The sequence below is a fragment of the Paramisgurnus dabryanus genome, chromosome 8 (assembly GCF_030506205.2).
Source record: "Paramisgurnus dabryanus chromosome 8, PD_genome_1.1, whole genome shotgun sequence".
NCBI classification, from domain to species: domain Eukaryota; kingdom Metazoa; phylum Chordata; class Actinopteri; order Cypriniformes; family Cobitidae; genus Paramisgurnus; species Paramisgurnus dabryanus.
This window is the reverse complement of record NC_133344.1, coordinates 45,105,129-45,132,910: the sequence shown is the minus strand read 5'-3', so window position 1 is coordinate 45,132,910 and position 27,782 is coordinate 45,105,129. Positions and strand designations below refer to the sequence as shown.

At 37.9% G+C, this 27,782-nt stretch overlaps 1 protein-coding gene across 2 annotated transcripts in view; it reads left to right on the top strand.

Moving 5' to 3' along the window:
• dscamb (Down syndrome cell adhesion molecule b) overlaps positions 1-27,782 on the top strand; it is a 188,912-nt gene that overhangs the window by 93,681 nt on the left and 67,449 nt on the right. For both annotated transcript variants that reach the window (XM_073815642.1, XM_065281876.2), the window contains exons 6-12: positions 660-935; positions 3,228-3,524; positions 6,623-6,895; positions 9,660-9,938; positions 10,183-10,302; positions 12,058-12,237; positions 20,586-20,782. In XM_073815642.1, the coding sequence (XP_073671743.1) occupies positions 660-935; positions 3,228-3,524; positions 6,623-6,895; positions 9,660-9,938; positions 10,183-10,302; positions 12,058-12,237; positions 20,586-20,782 (1,622 nt within the window). The remainder of the gene's footprint in view (positions 1-659; positions 936-3,227; positions 3,525-6,622; positions 6,896-9,659; positions 9,939-10,182; positions 10,303-12,057; positions 12,238-20,585; positions 20,783-27,782) is intronic.

Here is a 27,782-nt window from a genome sequence, read left to right as displayed (position 1 = left end):
CAATGTTACAAAGCTGATAATACTGAACATCATTGATGTATATTATTCACTTCATGCTTGTGTGACTATGGTGCAGAAGCGTTTGATGTCTTCACAGTCAGAATCGATCATGCTCGGTTGATATATGTCAAGAACTTGTTGTTTACAGGAAGCGTAGTGGCGACTTACAAAATTGACAGTAATGAATGATAAAAATCTGTATCTGTAAAATGAGCACTGTTTTAATTTATCTGTCTGCTTGTAACTTCTAGAAAAAAAAATCCTAGATCAAATTCTCATTTTACCAAACCTAGCCCTACAGTATCTTAACCCTACCTCTAACAGTCTATTAACACTTAACTAATACTCTAAGTTTGTACAGTACTTGCAGTGTTACTTTTAGTCAACTAAATATGAAATAGGGACCATCAAAATTAAGCGTAACCCAAACTTTTTCTTTATGATCCTGAGGTTTTGATACCTTTAAGACACTAATATGTAAATGACCACATGTAAAATAAGAAACAATAAAGGTTCATCACAATACACTGAGGTCCTGGTACAATGAACTATTATCTGCAGTATATTGTAAACTATATAAACTAAAGTGTGTACACATACATTAGAGTTTAGACAATTCTTGAGTGGTGTATTGATGTGTTTGTTTTATTCTTTTCCAGAGCCTCTGAAAGCAGTGGTTAGCCCGCGAAAAGTGAGAGGCAGCGTGGGTAGCCAAGTGTCTCTCTTCTGCAGTGTGACTGGCTCTGATGAATATGACATCACCTGGTACAGAAATAGTGAGAAGATTTATCCCGGTATAAACGTGCGCATCACGGGCATCAGCAATGAAAACCTGGTGATGGAGGGAATGGCCAAGAGTGATGGTGGTGCTTATCAGTGCTTTGCCCGAAATGGCAAGATGTCCACCCAAGATTTAGTACAGGTCATTTTAGAGGGTGAGTCCATCTTAGTACTCTATGTATATTTCTAATGAAAAAAAAATTAATTAAATGAATCTGGAAATATTGATTTTATGGCTGCTAACAAATATTTATGAGTGTTACCGGCCCTTGGCAAGTGTGGTGAATGCTTGCATACAGTATATGTATGTGATTGCATGTGACCTCTCATATAATTTCAATTTGCTTTAATCTAGCTTTATTATTGTTCAGTGCAATAGACAATTGTGTTACTGTGCATGCGTTAGATCAGTATCACTATGCACTACAGCAGAAAATATGGGCAACTGTGTCTTATAGCCACAGAAATGTATGAAGAGGATATTGATCATCTAGAATGCATTTAAAAATGCATGGATGATCAGAGTGTAAAGATTCTCCAAGCCTTAAAGCACAGCTGTTTTTTGCTAAGTGTCATAGTATAAAAATATAACAAAACCCAATGCAAATTAAGGTAATTGTCACAGTGTGTTCATCGTCCTCACCTGTTTTTTTGTTTAGTTACTCTTAAGTCCTTGTATTTATACGCCTGCGTTTGTCTGGTCCAATCTTGTTAATGTTATATGAGTAGACGACGCTTTTTGGTTTTGGCTCATTAATTCGAAAAATATTTGAGTTTGATTCATTATATTTTTACACAAGCAACACACACATCTCTGCTACAAATTAACATTTTAAGTTTGTTTCTACTACTTACCATTCTTGGACAAATACACCATATGGGACATAAGTGCCCAAAGGTGGGGTTAATTGTAACAGGCAGGGGGTTAGTTGTAACACTTGCTAAAAATTATGTTTGCAGGCAAATATTTTAATACTATTTTGTCTATATGCTTGTAGTGGATATTGTTTATATATCTGTCTATAATAGACAGGTATCCACACTGTATTCATTCATCCGGCCCTTTTCTAACAATAGTTCAATTATAAATGGATACAAATGTCTAAAAATGTGAGAACAATTATGACAAAAAAATTTGTTTATATGTGACCCAGTCTGTAATAATCATACTACAGTTTCAAAAATCTAATTCTGAGATAATGAGCATCAAAGTCTGATTTTAGCCATTCATTTTTTTATGATTTCAATCTTTGATGTGACCTTATTCAATTAATATTAAAGATATGATCAAAAATACATTTTGACACCCAATTTTTGATAAGACAGGCACATTTATTTTGTTGGCGCCAGCAATCATTTGTGTGTAGCCTATTTAAAACAACGGCAAGAGTTACGGTAACGTTAGCGGTTTTCATATCGTTAGTGCTGAGGGGTTAGTTAACACTGTGTTACAATTAACCCCGCTGGGTCAAAATATTTTCAAGCCCACCAAAAAACTTGCTAAGAGCTGCAGACATTTTTAAAAATGATGCTATGTGTTAGTCAACAAGACACTGATTAATATGACATAACATTGGTTTTGGTATCTTACACACCCAACTTAGAAACCGACAAAAACATATGATGAAAAAAATTACTTACATGCCACGGAAACACTCGTTCATCAAAAACTCTATGGAAAACATGATACATTTTCAATAATTTGCGGGAGATCGTCTTTTGACAGCTTGAAAAAAATACAGGAAAAAGTAGTTTTTCCCCCGCGCACCCATTTTCTCTGTGCCAGTTGCCTGTTTATTTGTTTTGTATTATTCAAGTTTATATATTTGGATATTCCTCGTCCTCCATACACAAATGTGACAGTAATCTTGTTTTTCTCATTAAGGGAAATCATCTTGTCTCAGTTACAAATTTGACTGGTAAATCAAAAAAATGTCCCCCCACCCCCTATTCTATTTATTGCATTGCATATTGCGTGTTCAGGGACGACAGATTGATAAGCAGACATGCTATTTATGAATGGATGTAACTTTTGATACTTTGCCGTAAAAGTGGCTCTAGTATTGTCCTATCAGTGTGGCTTTTATGAAAAAAAGAGTGAAGACCACTGATTTAAGCTTTGATTAATTTAAAATCTTCCTCTGCTGTAGCTCTAAAATGATATTCTGCATACATAAACTTGCTGTTACCACAATACAGTTAAATTCAATTCAAATTTGCTTATATAGCCCTTTTAACAATGTTGCAAAGCAGCTTTACATGGAAACTTAAACATGAAAAAATGTAATACAAATACAATAGAATACAATAAATGATATTAGTGTAAATTTTCAATTTTTGTCTAGATGTATCAATATCCAAAATAACAATATTAAAGTACTTCTGTTCTTTAAAAACAAGATAAATAACACATAATTCCTTAAATATCGCTATTTTCCAAATTTCAGATGGGACGCCAAAGATTCTCTCTGCATTCAGTGAGAAGGTTGTGAGCCCGAACGAGCCCATCTCTTTGGTTTGTCACGTGAAAGGAACGCCCCTTCCCACTGTCACATGGACCCTGGACGATGACCCTGTCATCAAGGACAGCAGCCACCGCATGGATCGCATCATCACCACCGAAGGGAATGTGCTCAGCTACCTGAATGTGTCCCACACACAGGTCAGCGATGGTGGCGTCTACCGCTGCACCTGCAACAACTCGGCCGGATCTGTCTCCTACCAGGCTCGAATAAACGTAAGAGGTGCTTGTCAGATCAGCTCCTCAAAAACACACCAACACCACATGATTACCACTCACAATCATTTCTGTGTAAATGCTTCTGATTGTTGTTTTGTTGTGTGTATGCAGTACATGTAGAAAGATTTTATTTAGTGGAAGAATTGATTAGTAATATTGACTGTTGGTGGTATCAAAAATTAGGGTAAGCAGTGGAGGTCATGTGATCAGTTCCTGATATTGCAGTCAGATTGTACAGACAAATAGTAAAGTGACTTGGCTTCTTCACTGTGAACTTCTTTTTCCTCCATCTTCAGAGTGACAGAGTGGGAATGCCGCCAAGTCACGTGAGTCAGGTTATGAGCTCAAAAACTTCTGTGCCCAAAACTGCCCATGGCCAAAAATGGCATCAGGGTGGTTGTGTACTTTTAAAGTGGTTATGTGCCATTTCAGCGAGAGCTACTGAGATGATGGAGCACATTTGAAGACAACTCTGCTTAACTTTGTTGCATTGCCGGCAGCCATAATTGCTCGCTTCACCTCAAATCACAGTCAGCCTCAAGAGTTAATGGATTATATGAGATATTGTTACTCTGCAGTTACTCTAATGAGAAATATATGATATTATGACATACCTTAACTCATTCTCTGCCAGCCATTGCCCTGCCAGCATTTTTTTGTGATTTTCACATAAGTTTCACAAAATGCCTTCCAGGATATTCAAAAAATATACAAACATACAAATATATCAAATGAAAGAACAGACCCTCTGCTTTCAAACAAACAATAAACAAACAAACAAAATGGGAAAAAATGTTTCATCCTATCTATATTGTTTTCTCTGCTTATAAACTCTTAAACATTTTATTTTTCTTAAAAAATACAAATTTGCATTTTTGTGAAGGAATTTTGAAATCAGATTCAGAATGATTATCAAAGCATTCACAGATTTTAAAATAAGTAAATCATTTTTTGCTTCAGTTTTTTTATAAATTGGGTAATCTAGTGGATAATTGCGGTATTACAGATAACCATAAAAACTCATCAGGAACACGTTTTAATGCAAATGTTTTCTCTTAATTGACGAGATAACTCGTCAGTGGCAGGGAAAGAGTTTATGCTTCCTTCATGTGCTGTGTTGGGTTTACCTCTGGAAAGTTCGGAACTAATTTCATTACCCAAATTCCTGAGAGGGGCAGGCCTCGAACTTAAAAAAAAAAATGCAGATGGGAGAACAGTTTCTGCAGTGGCAGGTATGCTTTATTAGTTTTTATCCGAAACTGCTTTGTTGTCTTGACGCTAAAGCAGTACATATATGTACATATACACGAATAACATTTTCCCAAGATGCACACAAGTATGAACCTGGCGTCCTCCATTTTTTTTTTCAACAACAAAGCACCCAAACACAACAAGCTCGTAATCACAACTTCAAAGGTGGGAATTAGCAAATTTCCGATAGCATGTAAAGAATGAAAGCAGCACAACTACTATTTCATTTAATTCAAAGCTTTAAGAAAATTTTTAAAGCACCTTTTTAGCTAGTTCAAGTAGAGCAATCCGTTGACCTTTGGAGCCTCATTTTTAAAAAGCTGGGTAGATTTTCCTAAATTTGATCTTACAAACATTTCTCAAAAACATATGTGTGATACATAGAAAGAACGTACATACACTTTTAGATGTGAAATCTATAAATTGCAAATAATCTTAATAAAACTGTGCACAGCTAAACCGTTTCAGATATCCACCTTTAAATGATGCAGAATTAATGTCATAGACATATGAAAAAGCACCTGTCAATGTTTCACCTGTTTTTCGAGCAGCAAAAATGGCTTATATTACCCAAAAACCTGCAGCAATCCGACAAGCAAAAGTGAGTACATCTGCTCAGATACTGACGTGGCCTTTCGACTACAAAGAGCATTTTTAAAAATACGAACATTGCTGTGGATTTTTGCGCACGCACACTCTACAATCGAATCTGAGCGTATGCATGCTTTATAAGGTCCCTGGACAAGTTGTATATTTGATAACTAGTTGGCAACCACAAGAATGAAACACAAGTTGATTGGAGAGAGGCCTGCCCATTATTTTCTTTCCAAAGCACACATAAAACTATTCTGTGCAACTAACGTATGAGTCTGCTCCACAAAAATCATTAAGGCTTTATTAGACATTAGGCCAAATAGTACCCAAACTGTACCTCTAGAAGTGAAGAGGAATGAAGGGATGAAGCTTAGAATTTTCTTAAAGGGATAGTTGTCCTAAAAATGAAAATTCTGTGCTGAGGTTGTATGTCTCTTGCTTGGGACAGGAGGTCTGATCTCTGTAATACATCAAACAGCGATATGGCAGTCGGGCCAGATAATGACAATCAGCTAGTGCCCTGTTGCCTGAATCCCGTCCAGAGTGCAATATTTGAACGATCCAAAGGCAAGTCATTTATTGGGGAATCAACTACCACTTTTTTTGTGGCAGACAACCTTTGGAAATAAGGTCTCCTGTAATGCTTATTATCCCCATAATGTCTGCTGATTGCAAGAAGGCCATGTTCTTAACCAAAGCATTGCTCAGGTTACTCCCTTGATATTTTACATACTGTAAAAAAGCCACTAGTATGTTGTCCTGCTTGGACTTTGACTTGATACCTAGATTTTGATATCCTTCCAATAGGGACCTTTCCAACAGATGAATTAGAGATTGTCATGCAAGCAGCACATGAGTGCACTTTTGAGGGATGGTACCTCTCAAGGCAAGCCTAAGAGAGATATATGCTGATGACCTTTGTTGTGTCTACTGTTGTTTGGTCTGGTCACAAGTCAGACACTTATTTGCAAAGTATTATATCATCAGATCACAAACTGCAGGAGAACTTTGCAATAGTTATGGAGATAGACAGAAAGCCAAATAAAGACACTAGTCCTACTTTTAATGATTGGTCACAGCTTTGGTCGCAGTATTTTGGTTCTGTCAGGGTTATGTTTTGTCTTCAGTGAAGTCGTTGTGAAGCTCACTATATATAGAGCAGTGTGTGACATATGATACATTTGACAATCACTTCATAGGTCTATCATTTGATCTAAAAAAAAAAATGTGTATACTGACCTCTATTTCTCATTACAGGTCCTGCCAGTATTCGACCAATGAAAAATGTCACTGCCATTGCTGGGAGGGACTCGTACATTCACTGTCGTGTCATTGGTTACCCTTACTACTCTATTAAGTGGTATAAAGATTCCAATCTGCTCCCATTTAACCATCGCCAACGTGCCTTTGAGAATAACGGCACACTGAAGCTGTCCAATGTGCAAAACTCAGACGAAGGAGAGTACACTTGCTATGTGCTGGTAGATCCACATAAACAAATTCACAGGAGTGTCCATGTAACAGTGAAAGGTATGTGACAGTATAGTAGTATGTCATGATTACCACCCAATACAGAAGTAACTCCTTTTTTATTCGCCTGCATTTATTGTAAAGCTGCATCAATACAATGCCAAATTAAATTAAATTAAGTTACAAATTCTGAAATGACATGTTCTGGCGCTCACTTCATTTGTATAAACAGCACTAATTACCATAACTCCAACATGACATAAACAAAGACTTAGCTCCTACAAACCATAAAATGCTAAATGTATGTTTTTGCAGTTAACTGGTTAGAAAGCAAATATTTTATCCTGTCGTTATGTAATAATAAAGCAAGCTTCTGCTTTAGTGAGTTGAGAGTCATAAAAAACCCTGATGTGATTGAGTTTGCTAATTTGCTCCATTCATGCTTAAAATTCTGAAGCGTGCGGAGGGAATCCCTGGAGTCCATTATCCCCATTTTGTTGTGAATTAAATAAGCGCTGAAGTACTGCTTTATTTCAATGTTATTTTAACTCATTGATTCTCAAATGCGACAGGCTGACTCGCACTGCGGTTGTGAAGTCCCCAGAGATCACATTATGCTGAATTTACTAGGAGACGAAAGAACCCTTTTATAGTCTTCTTTTTTTCGTCATTCTTTTTACTGTTTCTTCCCTCATTAGTTCACATTATGCCTCGTTCTCTGTTAAATCTCTAGATTTGGAGCTGTAATAACTTGTTACGAAGGCCGAATGGGGCCTTATTATTGCAAACGACAATTATAATTGTACATGTTTGATCACATATGGTCTGTCTGCTACTTTATACTGATTGTGTTCTGAGCTGTTTGTTAAGTCGCTAACCTCTCATCTCGTGCTATAGTGTAGTATTTCTTCACAAAATTGTATTAATCAAATAACATTTGCTCAGTAGTTATTTCAGGCTTAGCCAGTAATTCATTTAGGACAGTTACTATGGTGTCAAAAGTATGTATATAAATTATCATATTTTTGGGTCATCTTTATCAGTGGTTCTCAAACTAGGGGCCGCGGGATATTGCCATATTATAAGCATAAGCTGGTGTGTGGTGAGCGTTCTGGCGCAATATGGCTGCCGTCGCATCATCCAGGTGGATGCTGCACATTGGTTGTGGTTGAGGAGATTCCCCCGTTCTTATGTAAAGCGCTTTGAGTACTGAGAAAAGCGCTATATAAATGTAAAAATGTAAGGAATTATATTTATAAAATACATTCATGTATCATAAATTCTGTGTATTTAAACTTCCGAAAAATAAGGCTACTAAAGAACTGCAATACGTTGTATAATTAAATGTGTTTTGTTTAATTTAATTATTTTTTTTAGTTTTAGAATGTTTTATGTTAAACATTTTCTTTGGGGGGGCAATGGGATACACTGTACATATTTTGCGAGTTGGCTAATTCATACAAAGTGAATTGTACAAGAAAGTATGATTATAAGAAAATAAAAGTGAAAATCCTTCCCTAATGACGCCACAAACCCCATTGTCACAGAGATGAAAGCAAATTGTACAAAAATGTACGAATAAGTCATCTCGTTAAATCCATATGAATTTCCATGAGATTGTGTTGGTCTTGACTTATTATTTAATACACTGATTGAATCTGATTCTGGCGTAATAATCAAGGACTTTGTTGATGTAACATGGCTGCAGGAGGCCCAATGATATCATGCAGCAGCTAAAAATAGTCCCCTTAGGCCCCGTCTCAAATGGTGCACTTCATGTGGACTTTTCGGTCTTGTAGCCTCGCTAAGTCTACTAGTCCGTAATGTGTACAATCTGTAACTTTTACACTCCAAAGTGTGCTCATCAGAGCCCCCTTTGCACCCTTGATGCGTTCTTCAGCCAAGCCCGCACTGCAGCAGGCTTCGCGCACTTTACCAACCAAGAAGTTTTTGCGAAAGAGGAATCAGACCAATTAGATGACGGAAGGGAGGAGTTCCATAGTAACTTTCAATAGCAGGGGACTATTTTCAGGCACTGCGTGATATCATTGCGCCTCCTGCAGCCATGTTACAGCAGCAAAGTCCTTGATTATTACACCAGAATGAGAGTATAGTTTCTAGTCATATTTGCCTAGAAAATCACATCTTTTTGTCACTCTTAGTACACAGTGTAACTACAGAAGAGTCAAGTTATAACTAGGAAAAACATCAAAACTCTTTGGTTATTTTTGAGCATGATGCTAAATGGTCTAATCAGATTCAATGGATTATGCTAAGCTATGCTAAAAGTGGTAGTGCCAGACTCAGAGAACGGCTGAATGGATTCCAAAACGGTAAAAATCAAATGTTTAACTCAAGGGGAGCTGGAAAATTAGAATATTTTCACAAAATATACCCTTTAAAGAGACTTACAGTGCATTACAAGGTGTACATTTTAGCAGTTTGTGTGTTTCCTTGGTTCAAATCCATGACCTTAACGCTGCTAACACAGTGCTCTGTAACCAAACTAATGTATACAGGATCAATTTAGTGTGATATAAGTTCCTAATTCTATTGAGAGCAATTTACTCTTATAGCTACACTACCTAAGTAATAAATGTATTTTGGCCTGGTTTATAGACAAGGCTTAGCTGAAACCAGGACTATGCCTTAGCTAAATTAAGATGTTATTCTCAGTTGAGATGGTTCAAACTTGTGTTTAAGTCTAAGACTAGCCTTAAGCCTTGTCTATGAATCCGGGGGTTTATAAAATAAAATCTGACTCCTTCTGTCAATGTCTGGTGATTCATCTTTTCCTCTGTTCTGTAATCTTTTCTTCTCTTAGTGCCCCCTCTGATTCAGCACTCCGACTCACAGAGCGCTTCTATTGGTCAGCGTGTCTTTATCCCCTGTGTGGTGATATCCGGTGACCTGCCCATGTCTATTACCTGGCACAAAGATGGACGGCCAATCAATGCCAGCTTAGGTGTCACCATCGACAACATAGATTTTACGAGCTCATTACGCATTTCAAACCTGTCAGAAATTCATAATGGCAGTTACACCTGCATTGCCCGCAATGAAGCAGCAGCCGTCGAGCACAGTATCCAGCTCATTGTTAAAGGTTCAAGATCAAATTCAATAATTTTCTTACAGTTTTACAGGCTATTTAGTTAAATGTTTTATAGTCACATCCTTGAAACCATTTGGTACCCCCATAAACAGTCTTTCAATGCTCTATATGTGCCTGTCTAAAATTCCAGACTAGGCTTATTCATACCAACATGTTTCTAATGGACTCTGATCCATTATAAACAGTATATTGAAAGATATCTTATGCATGTTTTAATATGATTGTTTTAACCCAGTTCCACCGCATTTCGAAGTGCAGCCAAGAGACCAGGATGGCATATATGGGAAATCAGTAATACTGAATTGTTCAGCAAAGGGAAACCCAATCCCCACTATAGTGTGGAACCACTCTAAAGGTATTTTAGGATTTACAAAATGTATAATTGTATGTTCTTTTTAGTTGTACATTGCCATAACATTAAAGCAAAAACATAAAAAAGCTAAACATTAAACCTAATTTTTTCTGGTAAGAGATAATTATACATCATCTAGATATTTGACCTATTTATTATGTTGTAAACCTTATTATTTTTAATGGTTACGAAAGATATAAATATATTAATATAATAATTATGATGATGATTCTGTTTTTATTTTTTGAACTTATGTCATTTAAAGGCAAAGTACCTATTTTTTTTTCAATCAGTATTGTGAAGTATGATTGTAAAGGTAAAACAGTGCTATTTCATCGAAGATCCATGAAGCAGACAAATATGATACAGACTTAATTTCTCTCAAAAAGGTTAAAGCAGACTATGAAGGGAATGGAGGGGGATTATGGTTTCAGCTCCGACAGCGGACACGACCCCAGCGTTTAAGAGCAGAGAATCCTGTCTATTTTTCCTAGATTTTTTCATCATTAAAATTTTGCTGGGTGGTTAATAACGCATAACACACGGTAAGGGCAATGCTGCGGCATCAATGCCCTTTTTTAGGAGGTCCATAAGTGGAATGAACAATACAGTATGGAATAACCCCTTAGCGTTTTCCTGACGGCAGAGGGCCTTGCCAGGGAAAACGCGGGCTGACATCCGTTCATCCACGGGAGACCCGAAGGATATAGAGACAGTGCGACCGAAGATAGCTGGCTGCAGCCTTGAGGAGTAAGAGGCCTCCGTGGGCTGATGCCCAGCCGGGGAAGCCCTCACTGTAATCTTCAGGTCAGGGTGCCCCAAGCCTAATGCAGCTTGCCCCTTAGTGGAAGGGAACTTCACCCCTCTTGAGGTAGTGAAGTTTCGATGTAAGATTGAGATGGTCATGTTCCAGCAGATGGTACATGACACTTCCACGAGCGTCGCCTCCGTTTGTGCCAACCCTTAGCACGTCAGGCAATGGTTGTGACCATCCGCCAGTGCCAGATATGATAGGTTTTCAAATCAAGTTATACCATTTCAAAGTGAAAATGAAAAGTGACATTGACAATTTTTTATCTCTCTGTGACCATTAAAAAAAGCATTGAGCACTTAGTGCGAAACACTCATTGCCTCGTCAGCTCCCGGTATTTAAAAAAAACTTAAATTGGAAACAACTAAAACAAAATGCACTGACTTCAGTAAAAAAATGCTTTTGTGGACACAAGGCCTTATACTGTAACTAGTCAAAAAGTTTATAAAAATCACAACCACATACATTTTTCAGTTGTCATGACAATCACCTCATGTGTTTCTGTATTCTTTTAGCTGTACCCGAGAATAAGCAGAATGTAACATTTTGCTTAAGATCTAACATAAACAAGAACATATTGCTGGATCGTTTTTATCTTTTTTTAAGCACTAAAAGGCAGGGGTTTTTAATATAGTTATTTTTGTTTGCTCAGACTGTAGTTTTGGCAGATTAAATTGCCTGCCTTATTATGGTTTTATTTGATTTGATTCAATCCTACAGTATCCTCTAATCCTAATCCAGACATCAGACTTCCCCTTTATAAATCCTATAATGCAAGCATTAAGTGTAAACACAGCATAATCTGAAATAATATTTACCATATTAGGTCCAGTAATGCTTATGGATACTCAAATGTCCAAGATTACATAAAGCAATTTACAGTCATGTTGTTTTAATCATGTTATGCTGATATGTTCATCTGTTTCCTGTGCTATCTTTCTTTATAGGTGCTGGTGTACCTCAGTTTCAGCCCATCGTCTTGAACTCAGGTTCTCGTATTCAGCTCCTTGAGAGGGGCTCTTTGCTCATAAAACACGTTCTGGAAGAAGATTCTGGATTTTATTTGTGTAAGGTCAGCAATGACGTGGGAGCCGACATCAGCAAGAGCATGTACCTCACTGTTAAAAGTAAGACGCTGTCAAACTGGAGTATGTACTGCAAATGTTATGTTTTTAGATAACTTAAATAATGTGATGTATTGGATTGTTCATTACAGCTTTGTGTACTGTATGACCCATTCCTTACTGTATCTTCCTTCAGCTTGTTCTTGTGCTTAAGCTTATGTGTGTGTGGGGGGGGGTCTGTGTGAGCCTGAGGGCAGTTTTCTGCCCTGTTGACTGCTGTGTGTACAGTATTGTGCTACTTGGTGAACTGTTTATTTGTTGAGCAGGCAGACTTACATCCCCTCCATTAAACCCACACAGCATTTATGTCCATTCTGCCATGGAACAGAGAAATCCAGCAAAGCAATACCACCCGTGTTCATATTATGTCAGTTCTCTTTAGTCTAAATATCACCATGTATCTGGATTTTATTTAAAATAAAATAAAGGAAACTCAAGAGATGATAAAGATACACACAATGTTGTTATAACAGCACATTTTAACGTTTAGTTTGCATACAATTTCATTTTGTAATTTGTATGGGGAATTTAAACAAACAGGATAAAAGATTAAAATAGACTATGCAGGAAATATCATCAGTCAGTAACAATGATTATCTGCAGAGCAATTTGTGTGTGCTGAAATGTAGGCATGACACAACACACATAGAAAAGAAATCTGCTTTTATTCTAAATTAAAGGTCACGTTCTTTCTGATTCCATTTTTTAAACCCTAGTTAGTGTGTAATGTTGCTATAATAGTATTAATACCTGTAAAATGATAAAGCTCAAAGTTCACTGCCAGGCAATATATTTTCATTAACAATTTTCGCCTTTCAAAGCCTACAGCGAACGGTGGTTTAGACTAAAGCCCTCTACTTCCTGCTTTAATGACATCACAAGAACCGTTTTTTGACTAAACTCCGCCCACAGGAATACGTCAGTCGCAAGCTAAGCTAACGGCAAGCTAAGCTGCTATCGAATCACAACACACTAGACAAGCTACACAATCAGAACTCATTTCGTATTTCTGAAGGAGGGACTTCATAGAACAAGGAAGACATCAGACTGTTTTTAGGACAGTGAAAACAGCGCTATAGACACATAAACACATGTTGTATTGCACACTGTAAACACAATAAAAGCTTCAAAAACTCAAGAACTAGAGACCTTATGCAATATATCCCAGCATATACAATCAGCATTTTAAGTATAGAGCAGATGAAAAGATGATTATTTGAATTACTTTTTCAAAAAAATCTCTTGTTTGGCTAAAAAACATCAAGCATTTTTCCTCCTCATAAAACAAAAAAAATATATATATTTTTTTAATTACCCAGAATTCGGAAGACAGTGGGCCCTATTTTAACGATCTAAGCGCATTGTCTAAAGCACACAGCGCAACGTCTAAATGGGCGTGTCCGAATCCACTTTTGCTAATTTAACGACGGGAAAAATGCTTTGTGCACCGAGCGCATGGTCGAAAAGGGTTGGTCCTTTTTTTATGAGTAATGGGAGTATTTTGGGCGTAACATGCAATTAACCAATGAGAGTCTCAGCTCTCATCCCCTTTAAAAGCCGGTTGCGCTTGCGCTATGTCTAATTCCTATTTAGATGAAGGACTTTGTAAACTGAAAAACTAAGCGGAGGAAGAAGATCCCCAGTTTAAGATTAATGTTAAATAATTGTGTTGTTTTTCACTTGTATTGAAATTGTATTTTTTTTATTAAAACATTTAAAACCTGTTTTCTTTTAGTCATGGAAGTAAAAAAGCAGGCTTTTAATTGCTTTAAATGTATGGCTATCCAATATCATCAAAAAATAATTTACAAGTATGTAAGATAAGGTTTGTACTCTAAAAATACTTTATTTGTAACATACATGAGATAAAGAATTTACAAACGGCTCTCTGCACGTTTCAGCACTTGGACAGCGTCATGAGGTTTTTTTAAGCATTACTTAAAAATGTTTCTCATCTCATCATATCCACAGGTACAGAGTCATCATATACAATAAATCTGTGAGGTAGCATTTAAAAAAAGCGTTTAAAAATAGATCTACGTTTAAAGCAAAGCATTTATTTTCTTACCAGGCTGCAGGTGAAGCAGCTCTTTGTGCCTTCTAACGTCTCATAATTAGTCCTCATTTATGTCCAAGAGACTCAATAATAATCTTTTACATTCAATCTTTATGTATGTGATAAGCAAACCCGCGTTGTCGTCCCGTTTATAGGCGCATATTACTAATGCGCTTTTTAAATAAAAAAAAACATATTGCGCCATTGACTTTAGACTTTAGACCAGGTTTTTGTTGGTCAATGGCGTAGTCTATTTTAGTTGTCTCAAAATAGCAACACGCCCGCAATGCGTCGGAACACACCTCGTTTTCAGTCCAGAACGCCCATGGGTGCAAAAGGGGCGCAAATGCATTTGCTATTTATACAACATGGCCCTAAACGTGAAAATTATAATTGCGCAGGGTGGAAACTAGCAAAAGACACTTGCGCTGCATTGTGCCGGGTGTAAGATAGAGCCCAGTGTGTGCAAAGTCATTGTAAAAACATTATTTATATACATTTCTGAAACTGATTATTGATGTTGAATAGTGAAAGTTAAAATCACTGTGTTTAAGTAGTGGCGGTTATGAAGAACTGAAAGTATTTCATGCACATTTCATGTTTATGTTTGTTTGCTTGCATCTTATTTTCTTTATATTGTCTTCTTGCTTCTTGTATTTGTTTGGAGACACTCTATCGCCTTCAGTATCAGAGAGCACATGCTCAGACTGTGACCAATTGTGCAAGAAAAAGGGGGAATTGCTTCAGCATGGCAGCCTGCTGCACTCCACCAACCACACAAACTCAGACACACACACACACACACGCACACTTTTATTGCCCCTCCCAGCTCAGAGAATATATCTCATTCTACTCTATTGGCTGCACACATAAGGCTGGATGAGTATGATTGTGTGTTGGGGGGCTAGATGGCCCACTCAGGCGTGGCAACATGACGACGTGCCCCAGTTTCCCAGGGTGCCCCCGTACTGGTGATAAAATGAGGGCTGAAATGGATTATGTACACCCAGAGTTGCTGCTGTAGCTTCAGCATTTGTATGGAATAAAAGCTGCACACACTAATCATATTCAACATGGCCATCAAGTGGAAAACACAAATGGAGTTATCATAGTTTGATACCCACCCAGCCATAAATACTGGTGCAAATTGACAAGAATTTCAATGCTTACTTGCTGTGTGTGCACTGGAAGACTTGCAATGATCTGTGATTACAGTGTAGTCGGTTTTACTGTTATTTATACTGTATAAAATTGCCCTATTTTTGGCTCACAGGGCATTGACTGTTCAGTCTCCATAATGAGTATCTGCTGCACAGGCGATCATATTTCATGCTTTTTAACCCTCACATATCACTAAACTGCTGGTATATGCTTCGTTAAACTGACAATAAAAGGCATTAAAGGCTACATATGCGGCATGGTCTGACTAATCTATTGTTTGTGTGGGGGGGTATGTATTTTATCAACCCATCATTTCCTCTCTTAGTCACTCTGTGTCTGTGGGTTATTAAAATTTTTGACTTCACTCATTCCTTGTTCAATTATGCAGCAATAGTAGCTATTCAAGCAAGCAATGGCCATCATTTAACCATCTAGATTCAATATAGATCCTTTATAGTCCGGCTATGAGTAATCAATTTCTAGCCAAGATAAACTTGCTTGTGAGATGTATGATATTCCATTGTGTAATTTGGATTACGTTATATCTATTTTTGGGCTATGGTTAGACGTCTATAAAATTTTCACTGACAGCCAAAATTTTGCCTTGTTTTGTCTAGACGTCTGGCCTATGTTTGGACGGATATTATCCAAAATTACTTGCTTGGGTTAAACTGACTGTTGTTGTAAGTAACAAATCGCTGTTGCCAGGTTATGCATCAACCTTGTTACAATTTACTAGCTAGTAAATCACAGAATCAAAGCATCACTTTCCTTATTTTCAGAGGGCACAATTAAAATGTCACGAGTCTTTTAAGAAAACAATTGAATATTGAAAATTGAAGAAAAAATTAACAATTAGAACAGGACTCTGTTCTGTTCTCAACATTGCACTGTAAACATTAATCTATATATTGTCCAGCTGGTTGGTTAAATGTTCACACTGCTACATTTCTGTGGGCATAGTTATATTAAAGTTATAGTTCACCCAAAAATAAATATAATTTCATTATTTACTCTTCTTATGTTGTTCTAAACCTGTATGAGTTTTGACAATCTGTTAAAACAAACTATGTTAATAAATGATTGCAAGCACGCAGTTGACTGTACCCCTTTGACTTGAAAAATCATCAACTGTGTGGTTACCATTACTTATCAACTTTACTTTTGTGTTCAACAGAAGAAAGAAACTCATAGGGGCGGTTTCCGAGATAGGGCTCAAGCCTAGTCCTAGACTAACTTAAATGTTAGTTTTGTCTTGATCGAAAACAACTTGCTCTTAGGTATCTTAAAATATATCAGTGCGAGTGTTGTGTCTCAAGATAGTGTTTATTTATAAATTATGTTTTTAAAAATTACTTATTATATCCTAATTAGGACTAGTTTTGGCTTAAAGGCGGAGTGCACAATTTCTTAAAAACCTTTTGGAAAAGGGTGTCGGGTCAAGTACCAAAACATACTTGTAGCCAATCAGCAGTAATGGGCATCTCTACTAACCAACATTGTTGCCTGGGTGGGTTGGGTCTATCAAAAGAAGGTCCAGAATCTCTGTCTGGTAACCCCCCCCCACATAGTTTTCGAACAACCTGGAGAAATAAATAATGACAACATTATATTTTTAGGTAAAAATCCATTTAAAGCATGTTAAAAGCTTACATAACCCTACACAAAATGTAGTTACAAAAGTATTCTTTCAGAATGGAAAAGCGTCTGTTTCATAGAATGACAACCGTCTGTGTTGTGTATTTGTGAAAAGACAACATTTACTTGAGCACTGTTGTGAATATAAAACTCTCTTCTCCCTGTGGTTTTCCCTGGTTTGTTTAATAATAGGTAGGTGATGTTCTATGGCTGCTGAAATGAATAAAGGGAGATTCTGTTTGATGTGCAGTTATAGCTGCCATCAGCGCTTCCCTCTCTCTCTTTATTACAGAAGCCTGTAATATTGCTGGATATTAAAAATATACATCAACTAAGCTGTTATGGGAATACCATTCAGAGCCCCTCTCGCCTGAAGCCCCTCTGCTGCTGACTGCAACACTTTCAATGAGATTATACTCACTCCTTTGGCCATGTAAGGTGAATTTTCAAAGAAAGGAGGACTCTCGTTCTTATTCTTTTTTTATTGTAAATTTTATTGTCTTCTACGACATCGCAAGAAGTGCATAGTTCAATAAAATGCTGTGATAGGGGTGAAACAAAGTAAAAATCCTATTCAATGTTTTCACAGATTTTTTAATTAAGCGATAATATGTACCTCAAAGCAATGTGACTTCAACTTCAAAAATATATCCACAAATATATCTCATTAGAAATCTGAATGACAGCATTCTGAATAAAGATCTTTCACATAGAGGTGTACATAATACTCAAGTATTTTTCAAGTGTACTCTCTCAAGGAATAAAATTACGTAAAACAGTTAAGTAGTGTCATAATTTAATGTGCACATTTCAATAAACCCTTAAACAAATGGTGAAACAGAGCCCAATCCCTCATGAAGGTTTTAAAAAATATCAATTAATTAACATCACACGTCAGTCAGACATTTAATTAGATTGCAAATTAACATAAGTTAAATACAAATTAACATGCTGCTGATGATCAGCCCCAAATAGGTAAAAATCTAATACATTGTTTTTAGTAATGGTTCAAAAATAAGCAAATATATATATAACATTTTTCAATTATTTCACTTAGAAAGACAGACTTTGTTCAGTTTGTGCTTACCTCGATATACAGACGAAGAGTAAAAAAAAACATGTGAATTCGCCGTCCGTCTCGGTGCTGGCTGGGTCACAATGGGAGTGAAAATGGATCGATCGTCTTTAATTCTGCTTCCTTCTCGTATAATAAAATGCCAAAAAACAGTGTAGTTAAATATATTTGACTGTTAATATGCGTTGTTGCAGATAAGTTCGTCACATGTCTGACATGCCTGACCAGACCCAAAAATACTGTATTATCCCGTAAGACTGAACAGTAGCTTGCTGTTATTAGTTTTCTCATTAAATCATTTTCATTTACAGTATTCAACTGTATTTATTAGAAACGTAAATTTATTGAAATGTAGTGGAGTAAAAGTAAGACTCCAAGTAAGACTCTCTAATAAAGTACAGATACAGTATTCAAAAAACTTTTACACCTCTGTTTACCATATTTTTCGGTCTATAAGCTGTGTTTTTTTCATAACTTGGTTTGTGCTGTGTCTTATAGTCAGGTGCGCCTTGTAAGTCAGTATGAATTAATTTTGACATTTATGAGGCAAGAGACAACATTACCGTCTACAGCCGCGAGAGTCCGCCATATGCTGCTGCTGTATTTATGTAATTCAATGGATTCAGTAATGTTTAATGACGAGTATGCGAACTTCACGCTAGTTGGATTTTGTGAAATAATTTTCTAAATAAACACAACGTATAGTCTACTGAGACTTATATATGTTATTTCGTCTTAAAGATACAATTTGTAAGATATTTGCAGTAAAATTTCCAAAAACCACTAGTCCGGTGTTATATATTTTGTCCAGCTGATTACTAACAATATCTATAATGTTTTCAACTACTTGTAAATTATGAGAAAATGTCTGCCCTAAACAGTGACACGGGGCAGTGCAGTCGCTTGTAAATGACGTTAATATCTATGTTACCCTTTGTTACCGCCTTTACTGATGTAAAAACCACATGACAACAGTGTCGTGGACAAATGTGGAAGTAATAGCGTCTGTTGTGTTTTTTATGGTTAGTTTGTTCATCTGGGGCCGTATTCACAAAGCATTTTATCTTATCACTAAGAGTACTCCTAAATCGCACTAAAAGATTTTAGCTAGGAGTTTTCTCTTAAAAGTTATTCACAATGCCTTTCAGACCTACTTTTAGTAAGGAAAAATGATTACTCCTAAACTAAGAGTGAGTCTTCGTTGCTACGGATGACGTCAATTCTCATGCACGAGCTGCCTACATTACCACAAAGTAATGTGCTTTTTAGCCCTATAATATGACTCCTTTAATTCTGTGCTGTGTTAACAAACCATCGTATTGGACTAATACTGTAACATCTATGACTAACAATTGCGTTTTGAACATTACATGAAACCTTACATAATGAAAAAAAAACGATGTCATCAAACACAACATTTATAAAACTTGATTACTTTACCTCATGTGTAACATGATTTCTAGTTCCCGTCTGATTGATGGCCATCAGCGTTTGAGTTAAAGACAATAAATCCCATCAGTCCACGCTGCTTCAGAGCAACATTAATCTACGTCATTGTTATTGATTTGATCTGGCGCCATCTAGCGGCGCAGATAATACAAATTGCATCTTTAATGACGCATTTTTGAATGATGCGGCTTATCAAAACAAAAACTCCTATTTTGCCAAAACAAAACCCCATGCGAGTTGTGATTTGTCCACCCATATTATTACAACTGTGCATCAGTGTTCAAATTCTTCTCAGGTTTTTGGAGGTTATCACCCTAAATAAAAACTCTTTTCAAGGTTATTTACAGACAATTGGAGCAGAATTTGTTCTTTAATGTGCTGTATTTAAAATTCATAGTTGTCATACAAAATAAATCAGGATTCTCTCATGCGGCATGGCTGCAAAGACTTGAGAGTGAATAAGAGATGAGAGTTAAACTTTTACAGCCCTGACTCCGACTCTCTCCATCATATCACTCTCAGACCTGGGCTGCATTTAAATTAAAGCATGCTAAGGCTGGTACAGTACCCACAGTCTTACATCCGGTGTCTTCAATTTTATGGTAACGTGATATGTAAAAATACATTTGTTTTTCTGAAAATTCTACCTAAAAATGTTTGTATTCCATTATGCATACAGCAGGTAGTTCCAGTTAATGGAAGGAGTTGTGTTCCAAGGCTATTATAAATGTAATGCCATATTAATGCAGCAAGTTACATTGCTCTGCAAAATGTAAACAACTTTACATTAACACCACTTACTTTGTTACAATGTGGAGCAGTCCTGCCGATTACTGGGAGTATATAGTTCTTTAGTGTCTGCACTTTCAGTCTGAACTGTTTTAGTATGTGTTCCTTGTGGATCGAACCAATGATGTTTGTGTTGTGAACACTACCCATTCAATGTATGCATCTCTTTGTCTCCCTTTTCAGTCCCTGCCATGATCACATCTTACCCTAACACCACACGGGCAGAACAGGGTCACATGACTGAAATGAGCTGCACTGCTCATGGTGAGAAGCCCATCAAGGTTCGCTGGGAAAAGGAATCTCATATCATCAACCCAGACACGAGTCGCTACGTGGTGAATGTGAAAGAAGTGGGTGATGAGGTCATATCCACCCTGCAGGTGAGATAACATGCCACTCATTTCCATCTAAACTGGGAATGCATTTCCAAAACACATTTAGATTTTTCCATGGACTAGAAGTACAGTAGGTGTGTGTGGGCCATGATTTCCTGTCAAAAAAATAACACTGGATTCAATAACTTGTGTTTGTCAACATAAAATGGCAATTGCAGCTTACTATATATAACTTTAAAACTGCCTTAGAATGTAAAAAATGTATTTACCTATACCTAGATGAATAATAAGGGTTTCCTCTGTTTAATATAAACCTTGTGCATGCAAAAGACTGATGGAAAACAGGCCAATCTTAAAATAACACTAATTGTGAAGTTACAATGGAGATGTACTAGCCTGGTAATACCATCTTCTGCTATTTTGCTTCGCTTCATTGAAAGAGTCTGGCTGGGCGTAATTGATAAGCGTTTAGCTTCTCGTGGGAGGGGGATTTGTCTGAAGTTTAAAATCATTTGTGTAAACGTTAGCCAATCGCATAACCTTTGGTTATGATGCGTGTTATGCGCCAGCTCAGACGCATCTAACTCGGTACGGTACAGAGCGATCACACTAGTCAAATGATCCAGGCTTTGGGGGTCAAACGTGCCCGAGCGCGGTTTGGTTTGGATAGTGTGAGTACACCCTAAGTGGAGGAACCCCCCTCACTTCCCTCAAACTTTTCCACCAGACAACCCTAACCAAAATGTAAATTAAATCTTCCTACCTTATTTTTTTGGTTAAACAGGAACATCACCAAAGAATGATTGCCCAAGCGTCCTCCACCATTAACTGTGAAATTCCTCTCCATGATTTCCCGATCATTGTGCACGCCAAGCTGTGCAGCACACAGATCGAGTTTTGCTGCCTCTTTAACCTGATCCTCCATGAGAGCAACCCAGGGGGACACAATCACAACTATCACCTTGCCGGCCTTGCCAGTTTCTCTTTGACAATCCGTAATAGTTGATTAAGTTAACTTCCCCCAAAAACCTGTCGAGAGCAGGGCAACAACATCATCTCCATTCAAAATGTTTTACAAACACACTTCTTGTTCGGGCTTCAGTTAGCAAATGCCGGGAATATTCTCCACAACAGAACGAATAGCATTCTGTGTCTCCATGTCCGCTGTAAATTACAATCTTACATCTGGTGCTTAGCGTCTACGTCATGGCTCTCATCCCGCCCTCTTCAATGATTGGGCCGGCCGTTTTGGATCTGGAGCAAAACAGTTATAAGGGGAGATATCTCAGACTAAGTACAGAAGTGAAAATGAAATAAAAACATTGGACCTGTGAGCGCTGAGTTAGCACTATGCTAGTTAATGCTAAGCTAAAGTAAGCTATTGAGGTTACAGTTACGTTTTGAAAAAAACACAAACTTACAACTGAGAAACTTCTATCAACAAACAATTGATTTTTGCTCAAATTCTGTTTCTTCATCTGATACAGACTCAAACATAAGATCTGTTTACACACACAGAGCTACTGAAGGAGCTGCTCTGAGAAACAGCCTATCAGAGCAGAGCTCAACATTATTATTCATGACCATTTCAAATAAGGTAATAATAGACCATTTCATTCTAAAGCCAAATCCTAGGGTTGTAAATTGACACAATGTACAATGTCTCTGGATCATTTTATGTAGATATCAGAGAACAATTTAACATATTATTTCAATGCATTCTTTGGCACCTTTAATAATTTGCAGTTAAATATATAGTTTACATGAGAAATATGATACTGAAAAGTGGTTTCTGTATTAAAGTAGGAAGAATAAATGGAAAAACATTAAAGTTTCAATGTCAAATAATTTTGAGAAATGAAAGATTCAAATGACAAAATGCCTTTTGCTTTAGAATAATGCAAATTACATTAATATAATGCAACTGTATACTGTATACAATTATTACAGCTTAACTTCATAACACTCAATAGTCCTGTTATATAGGCTTATTAAAGGTTGTAGTTTTTCTACCATCCTCTAGGGGCTTTAAGATGCTCACCTCCTGTAACTTAAGCCCAGGTGAGGTAGTAGTGGAAAAGTTGTGTTTGGTTTGAAGGGTTCTGGCTAGAGGGGATACAGGTACAGGCCAAATCTCGCAAGATGTTGGGTTAAGGGTTAGGTTTGGGGGTTGGATTAGGATGAAAACAGCACTCAGCCAGTAAGATTTTACAAGATTTTATTTCTAGCCATAACCGGTTTAAAGGAAGCATGGTCTTCTTCTCATGCTACCTACAATGCTAAAAAATCCAGATTGAGAAATTATGTTAAGAACTATGTTGAGATTTTTAATGTATTATTCTATGTTGCCTTATCGGCTGAGTTACGGAGTGAAATTAAAACAATGTTAAAAGTCCAAGTGCATTAAAAGTCCAAAGTGCAAAATGTCCATTGTGTATATAGAATGCAAGAAAAGTGTTATACAAAAGCATCTGGAATGGAAAGTGAATGAAAGAAACTCCACACTCCAGCTAAAGCAAACATGTGTTCCTGCAGCTTTCTTTTATAGTAAGTTTCCATTTCTGTCATGTAACCCCTTACATGACAAGCACACAGGCATAAAATAGCCGAAAATAAAAGACACACACATAAAATAGCCAAATAAATAAAATGGAGTAAAATGTCTAAGAAAACATGTAAAACCTATTAAAACTTAAATATACATATAAGAGCATTCATACAAGTTTGAATATTTCATAATGCGCTTTTATTTGAATCATCAACAACCATGTTCTCAATACCCTTGTTGTACTAGTCTAAAGTGGCAGATATTTCATTAAAGATCTCCTGGGCTATCCGTCCATATTCATGTTGATAATCAAGATCAAGTTTTTGCCCTTCTGCTCTGTGGGAGGTTTCTGTCCTCCTTGAGCTCATTTTAGGACACCTACATTACCATTTGACAGATGTAGCGCCTCTTTTGGTAGAAATGCACAAGGGCATTCACCTCAAACACTGGGAAGATGTTAGGAGGCTTTTCTTCTTACTGCTGCTCCTTAATCATGGAAAATGTAATAAAGTCTGTTAAAGTAACACAACCCAGACTTGTTTTATTAACCAGGTACACTTACTGGTACATCATCAGTTGTAATGATGCTGTACTTAACAAGGTTGGTCTGACCGATCTCTTGTGTACAGACAAAAGGGCAATTTATTTGCTCAAAATGGCAGCGCACACTGATGCAGCGCCTCTAAGCTCTCCTGTTCAGTGCTTCTCGTTTGTGTTGTTGAATGTTTATATTCTTACATTTGGAGGAGATAACCAGGAGGACACCAGGCTCTCCATGGATTGTTATCGGCCCTAGCAAGCGACAGAGGTGGAGGAGACCAAGCTAGGCTTAGCTAGGCTAAAGGAACAGCCCCACGAATCACTTTTTCCTTTTGCATTTCTCACCAATACCAAATCACTTGCCAACAAAAGGGATGAATTACAACTTCAAATTGCCATGAACAACACAATAAAAGACTGCTGCATCCTACTGTTAAAGGACAAGTTCGGTATTTTAGACTTAAAGCCCTATTTTCAGATTGTTTATGGTGAAATAGAATGGTTTTGACTGAAATTTCGACATTTGCGGCGGACCTGAGAATTTCCCCGTGTTTGTGTTTCACCTCACACCTCTACAATGGGTTTAATGGTGCACTGGAACAATCCTTCCTAAAATGCATTAAACTTTCGTTTACAAAGACGTGAAACTCACCGAGTGGTCAGGGGTGTTCACTGGTATGCTCACACAAAAATCGCTGCAAAATACGCATTCCAACAGGTTTTATCGTAGTTTTTGTCCAACTCCATTGACTTGTATTAGATGTCCTGTGAGGTACGGTATTACTCCGCGCCGGGAACTTTGTTTCTATTCTTGCAATTGGCAATGGCGGATTAGCGCCACCACCTGGGCTGGAGTGTCTATTATTCAAGCTCTAAGTGGAAGAATGTACGGGTGTGAGGCGTTTGGAAAAATAGGTCCACAAGTTTACAACGAATGCTAAAACAGCTGTTGGAAAGCATCTTTTGCAGCGATTTTTGTGTGAGCATATCAGTGAACACCCTTGACCACTCGGTGATTTTCACGTCTTTGTAAACGAAAGTTTAAAGCATTTTAGGAAGGATTGTTCCAGTGCACCATTAACCCATTGTAGAGGTGTGAAAACACAAACACGCGGAAATTCTCAGGGCAGCCGCAAATGTCGAAATTTCAGTCAAAACCATTCTATTTCACCATAAACAATCTGAAAACAGGGCTTTAAGTCTAAAATACCGAACTTGTCCTTTAACAGAGACTTGGCTAAACCCGCTCATACCTGACGCCACTATGAAGCTAGCTAGACGTATAGCATTTCACTGGGACAGAAACATAGACATTCACTAAGACCTAGGGAGATGGGCTGTATATATTTGCACAACAACTGGTGCACCAACGCCAACATCGTAAACATCCACTGCTCTCCTGAATGCTACTTACAGATGCATGTTGACCCAAATTCACAACAACTCTTTACCATCATAACCCAAAAGGGGATGTATTCTCAGTGGGCTGACCAGGGTGCAGTGTTACCTTAATGATTTGCTGATCATCGGAAAGGATGAGCAAGAGCTTTTGAGTAATTTAGAAGCTACCTTACAGAGACTGCAGAATTTTGGACTGAAGGTCTGGAAGGAAAAGTGTGAGTTTTTCTTATCTTCTGTTGAGTATTGGCTAAAAGGCTAAAAGCAAAACATCATTGTTTCAAACCGGGAGACAGAGTGTTAGCTCGTAACTATGGGAAGGGTGTCAAATGGCTAGTAGCAATAGTGATCGCACAAACATGCCCAGTGTCTTGTGGAACTTGCGCAGAGTCATCTTATCTGGAGAAGGCATGTAGACCACTTACTAGCTGCAATTGCAGGTGCCAATTAAGGAGAACAAGTGACAATTGATTCTTACCTGGAAATTGCTCCAGAATACCATCATATGTCTGAGAATTCTACACCCAATTCTGAGAATGCAGAGACTAAGACTCTGCCTAGTCCGGTTAAAGTCAGTGAGTGTCCCATTCAAGCAAACCCTTGTAAAAGAGATTGTAACTGTGGATATATCTATAGTCGTGTAATATCCTAAAAGAAAACAGCGACCTCCAAATAGACTGACACTCTAGATAGGGACAAACCCACAACAATGGAGCAGAATAATCCCCAGGGTTATGTCCAGGAATAGAGGTAGTGTACCCTCTTTCCCTAGGTAGTAAAATAAAATTCTTCTGAATTATGCATGCTTGCTTAGATTTTTAAAGTTCCAAAATATTTATAAAATATTGTAGCAATTGACACAATCTTTATCTTCTGTACTACTTTGAATTTTAAAGGAGGAGGAATGTGTTGTGTTTTTACGAAATTAATTTGACCCTGCCCTAAGCCCCCCCCCCCCCCCCCCCCGGTTACTGTTGCTATGCCTGACAAGCTTTCGCATCTGGCAAGTCTATTACAGTATGTTTGCACCGGTGTCAGATCTTCCCATGGAGATAATTTGTAATTTTTGGCAAACAGGTGAAATATCTGAGAGGGCAAGATAAAGGGGACTGCAGTATGCATTCGAGGGTGCAGATATCCACGACATAATATGCAACCGATTAGAAAATAATTTAATCAAAGTTAAAACTAAAGCCTATAATGTTAGGTCCCAGCACGAGCAGCAGCCGCATCATATGCTGACCATTCAAATTGGAAACTTTGAAAATGTCAAAATTGAGGAACAGCTTTGTTCATGCACAGCAGGGTAAGTGAAAATAATCTAATGATTATAAATCAAACATCTTATTCATCTTGTAGAATAAAAACAAGACATAAGCCTGACCACTTTGCAATGTAACATTCTCCTGCTTATAGAACTACCTGAGAGAGTCGCATCCTGCACACAAATGGGTCTACCGCACAATATGTATACTCCACAGATGCGCTGGCTCATAAGCCAAAACATGTCTGTGAAATAAACGCGCGCAAAGTACCTCTTCTTGCCCGGGGCCATTCACCAAACAAACGTTAACAAATGTTATACAGAAAGCACACAACGAGAGTACAGCCACTACTAGTCCGTCCCAGCTTTACCCAGTCCGGGCTTCTCTATGCAGCAGAGGCCGAAGGTTGCGTCCTCCACAGGGCTCCTCTACGCAGCCAAAGCCCAGGCTCCGGCCTACACCTCGGGCTTCTGTTCCTCCATCTGCCTCTGCTCTTTGCTGTATTGTGGCTCATAAAGGTTCCATGAACAGCAGATTAGAGCATCATGCTTGCGAAATCAGCCTCTTTTATATCATTTTGATTACCTTATTATTGTAACATAAAGTCTGGCTTGCTCCACAAGGTCTGTTAGCTTAGCTTAACGTAAAGATGGCAGCTGATCGTTTTTTTTCGTCTGAGTTTGTATATTTTCGTAAGTCCCACCCACTGATCTGTAATGGGTCTGTAGTGTGAGTGGGTCCCACATCCCGTGGCACACATCCCTATATAAGCCGGTGAAATACGTCAAGAGCTCATTATTATTCGACTGAAGCGCGCAGCCGAATAACACTCGCTGCGTAGACGTTTGTAGCACGGCCAGCGACGCAATGCTCGTTCCCGTTATTTCAGGGAACCGGGGTTACGTGAGTAACCTAAGCGTTCCCTTTCAATACGGTTCACTTCGCATTGCGTCAGTTTGCTGACGCTATGGGGGAACGTAATCCCATCCCGCCGTGCATACACAACGGACTGAGGTGCCCTTACCGGAGAGACACTGCATGTGGCCCTAACCCAGCATATACATAGCTCTAGCGAGCGCAAGTGTAAGCACCATATATGAGACAGTAATACGCATACAGTGAAGTTTCTAAACGCACCATGATGCATATACAATAGAGCACGAGACGGCGGGTTCCCTGAGCGCGCCGCGAGCTGTGCATGATTTATTAATAGGTAGCCATGACGGTGAGCTAGCAACGCACCGTGAAGGCATACAGAAATGCAGTCGCGTGAATCATTAAGCCGATAAGACCT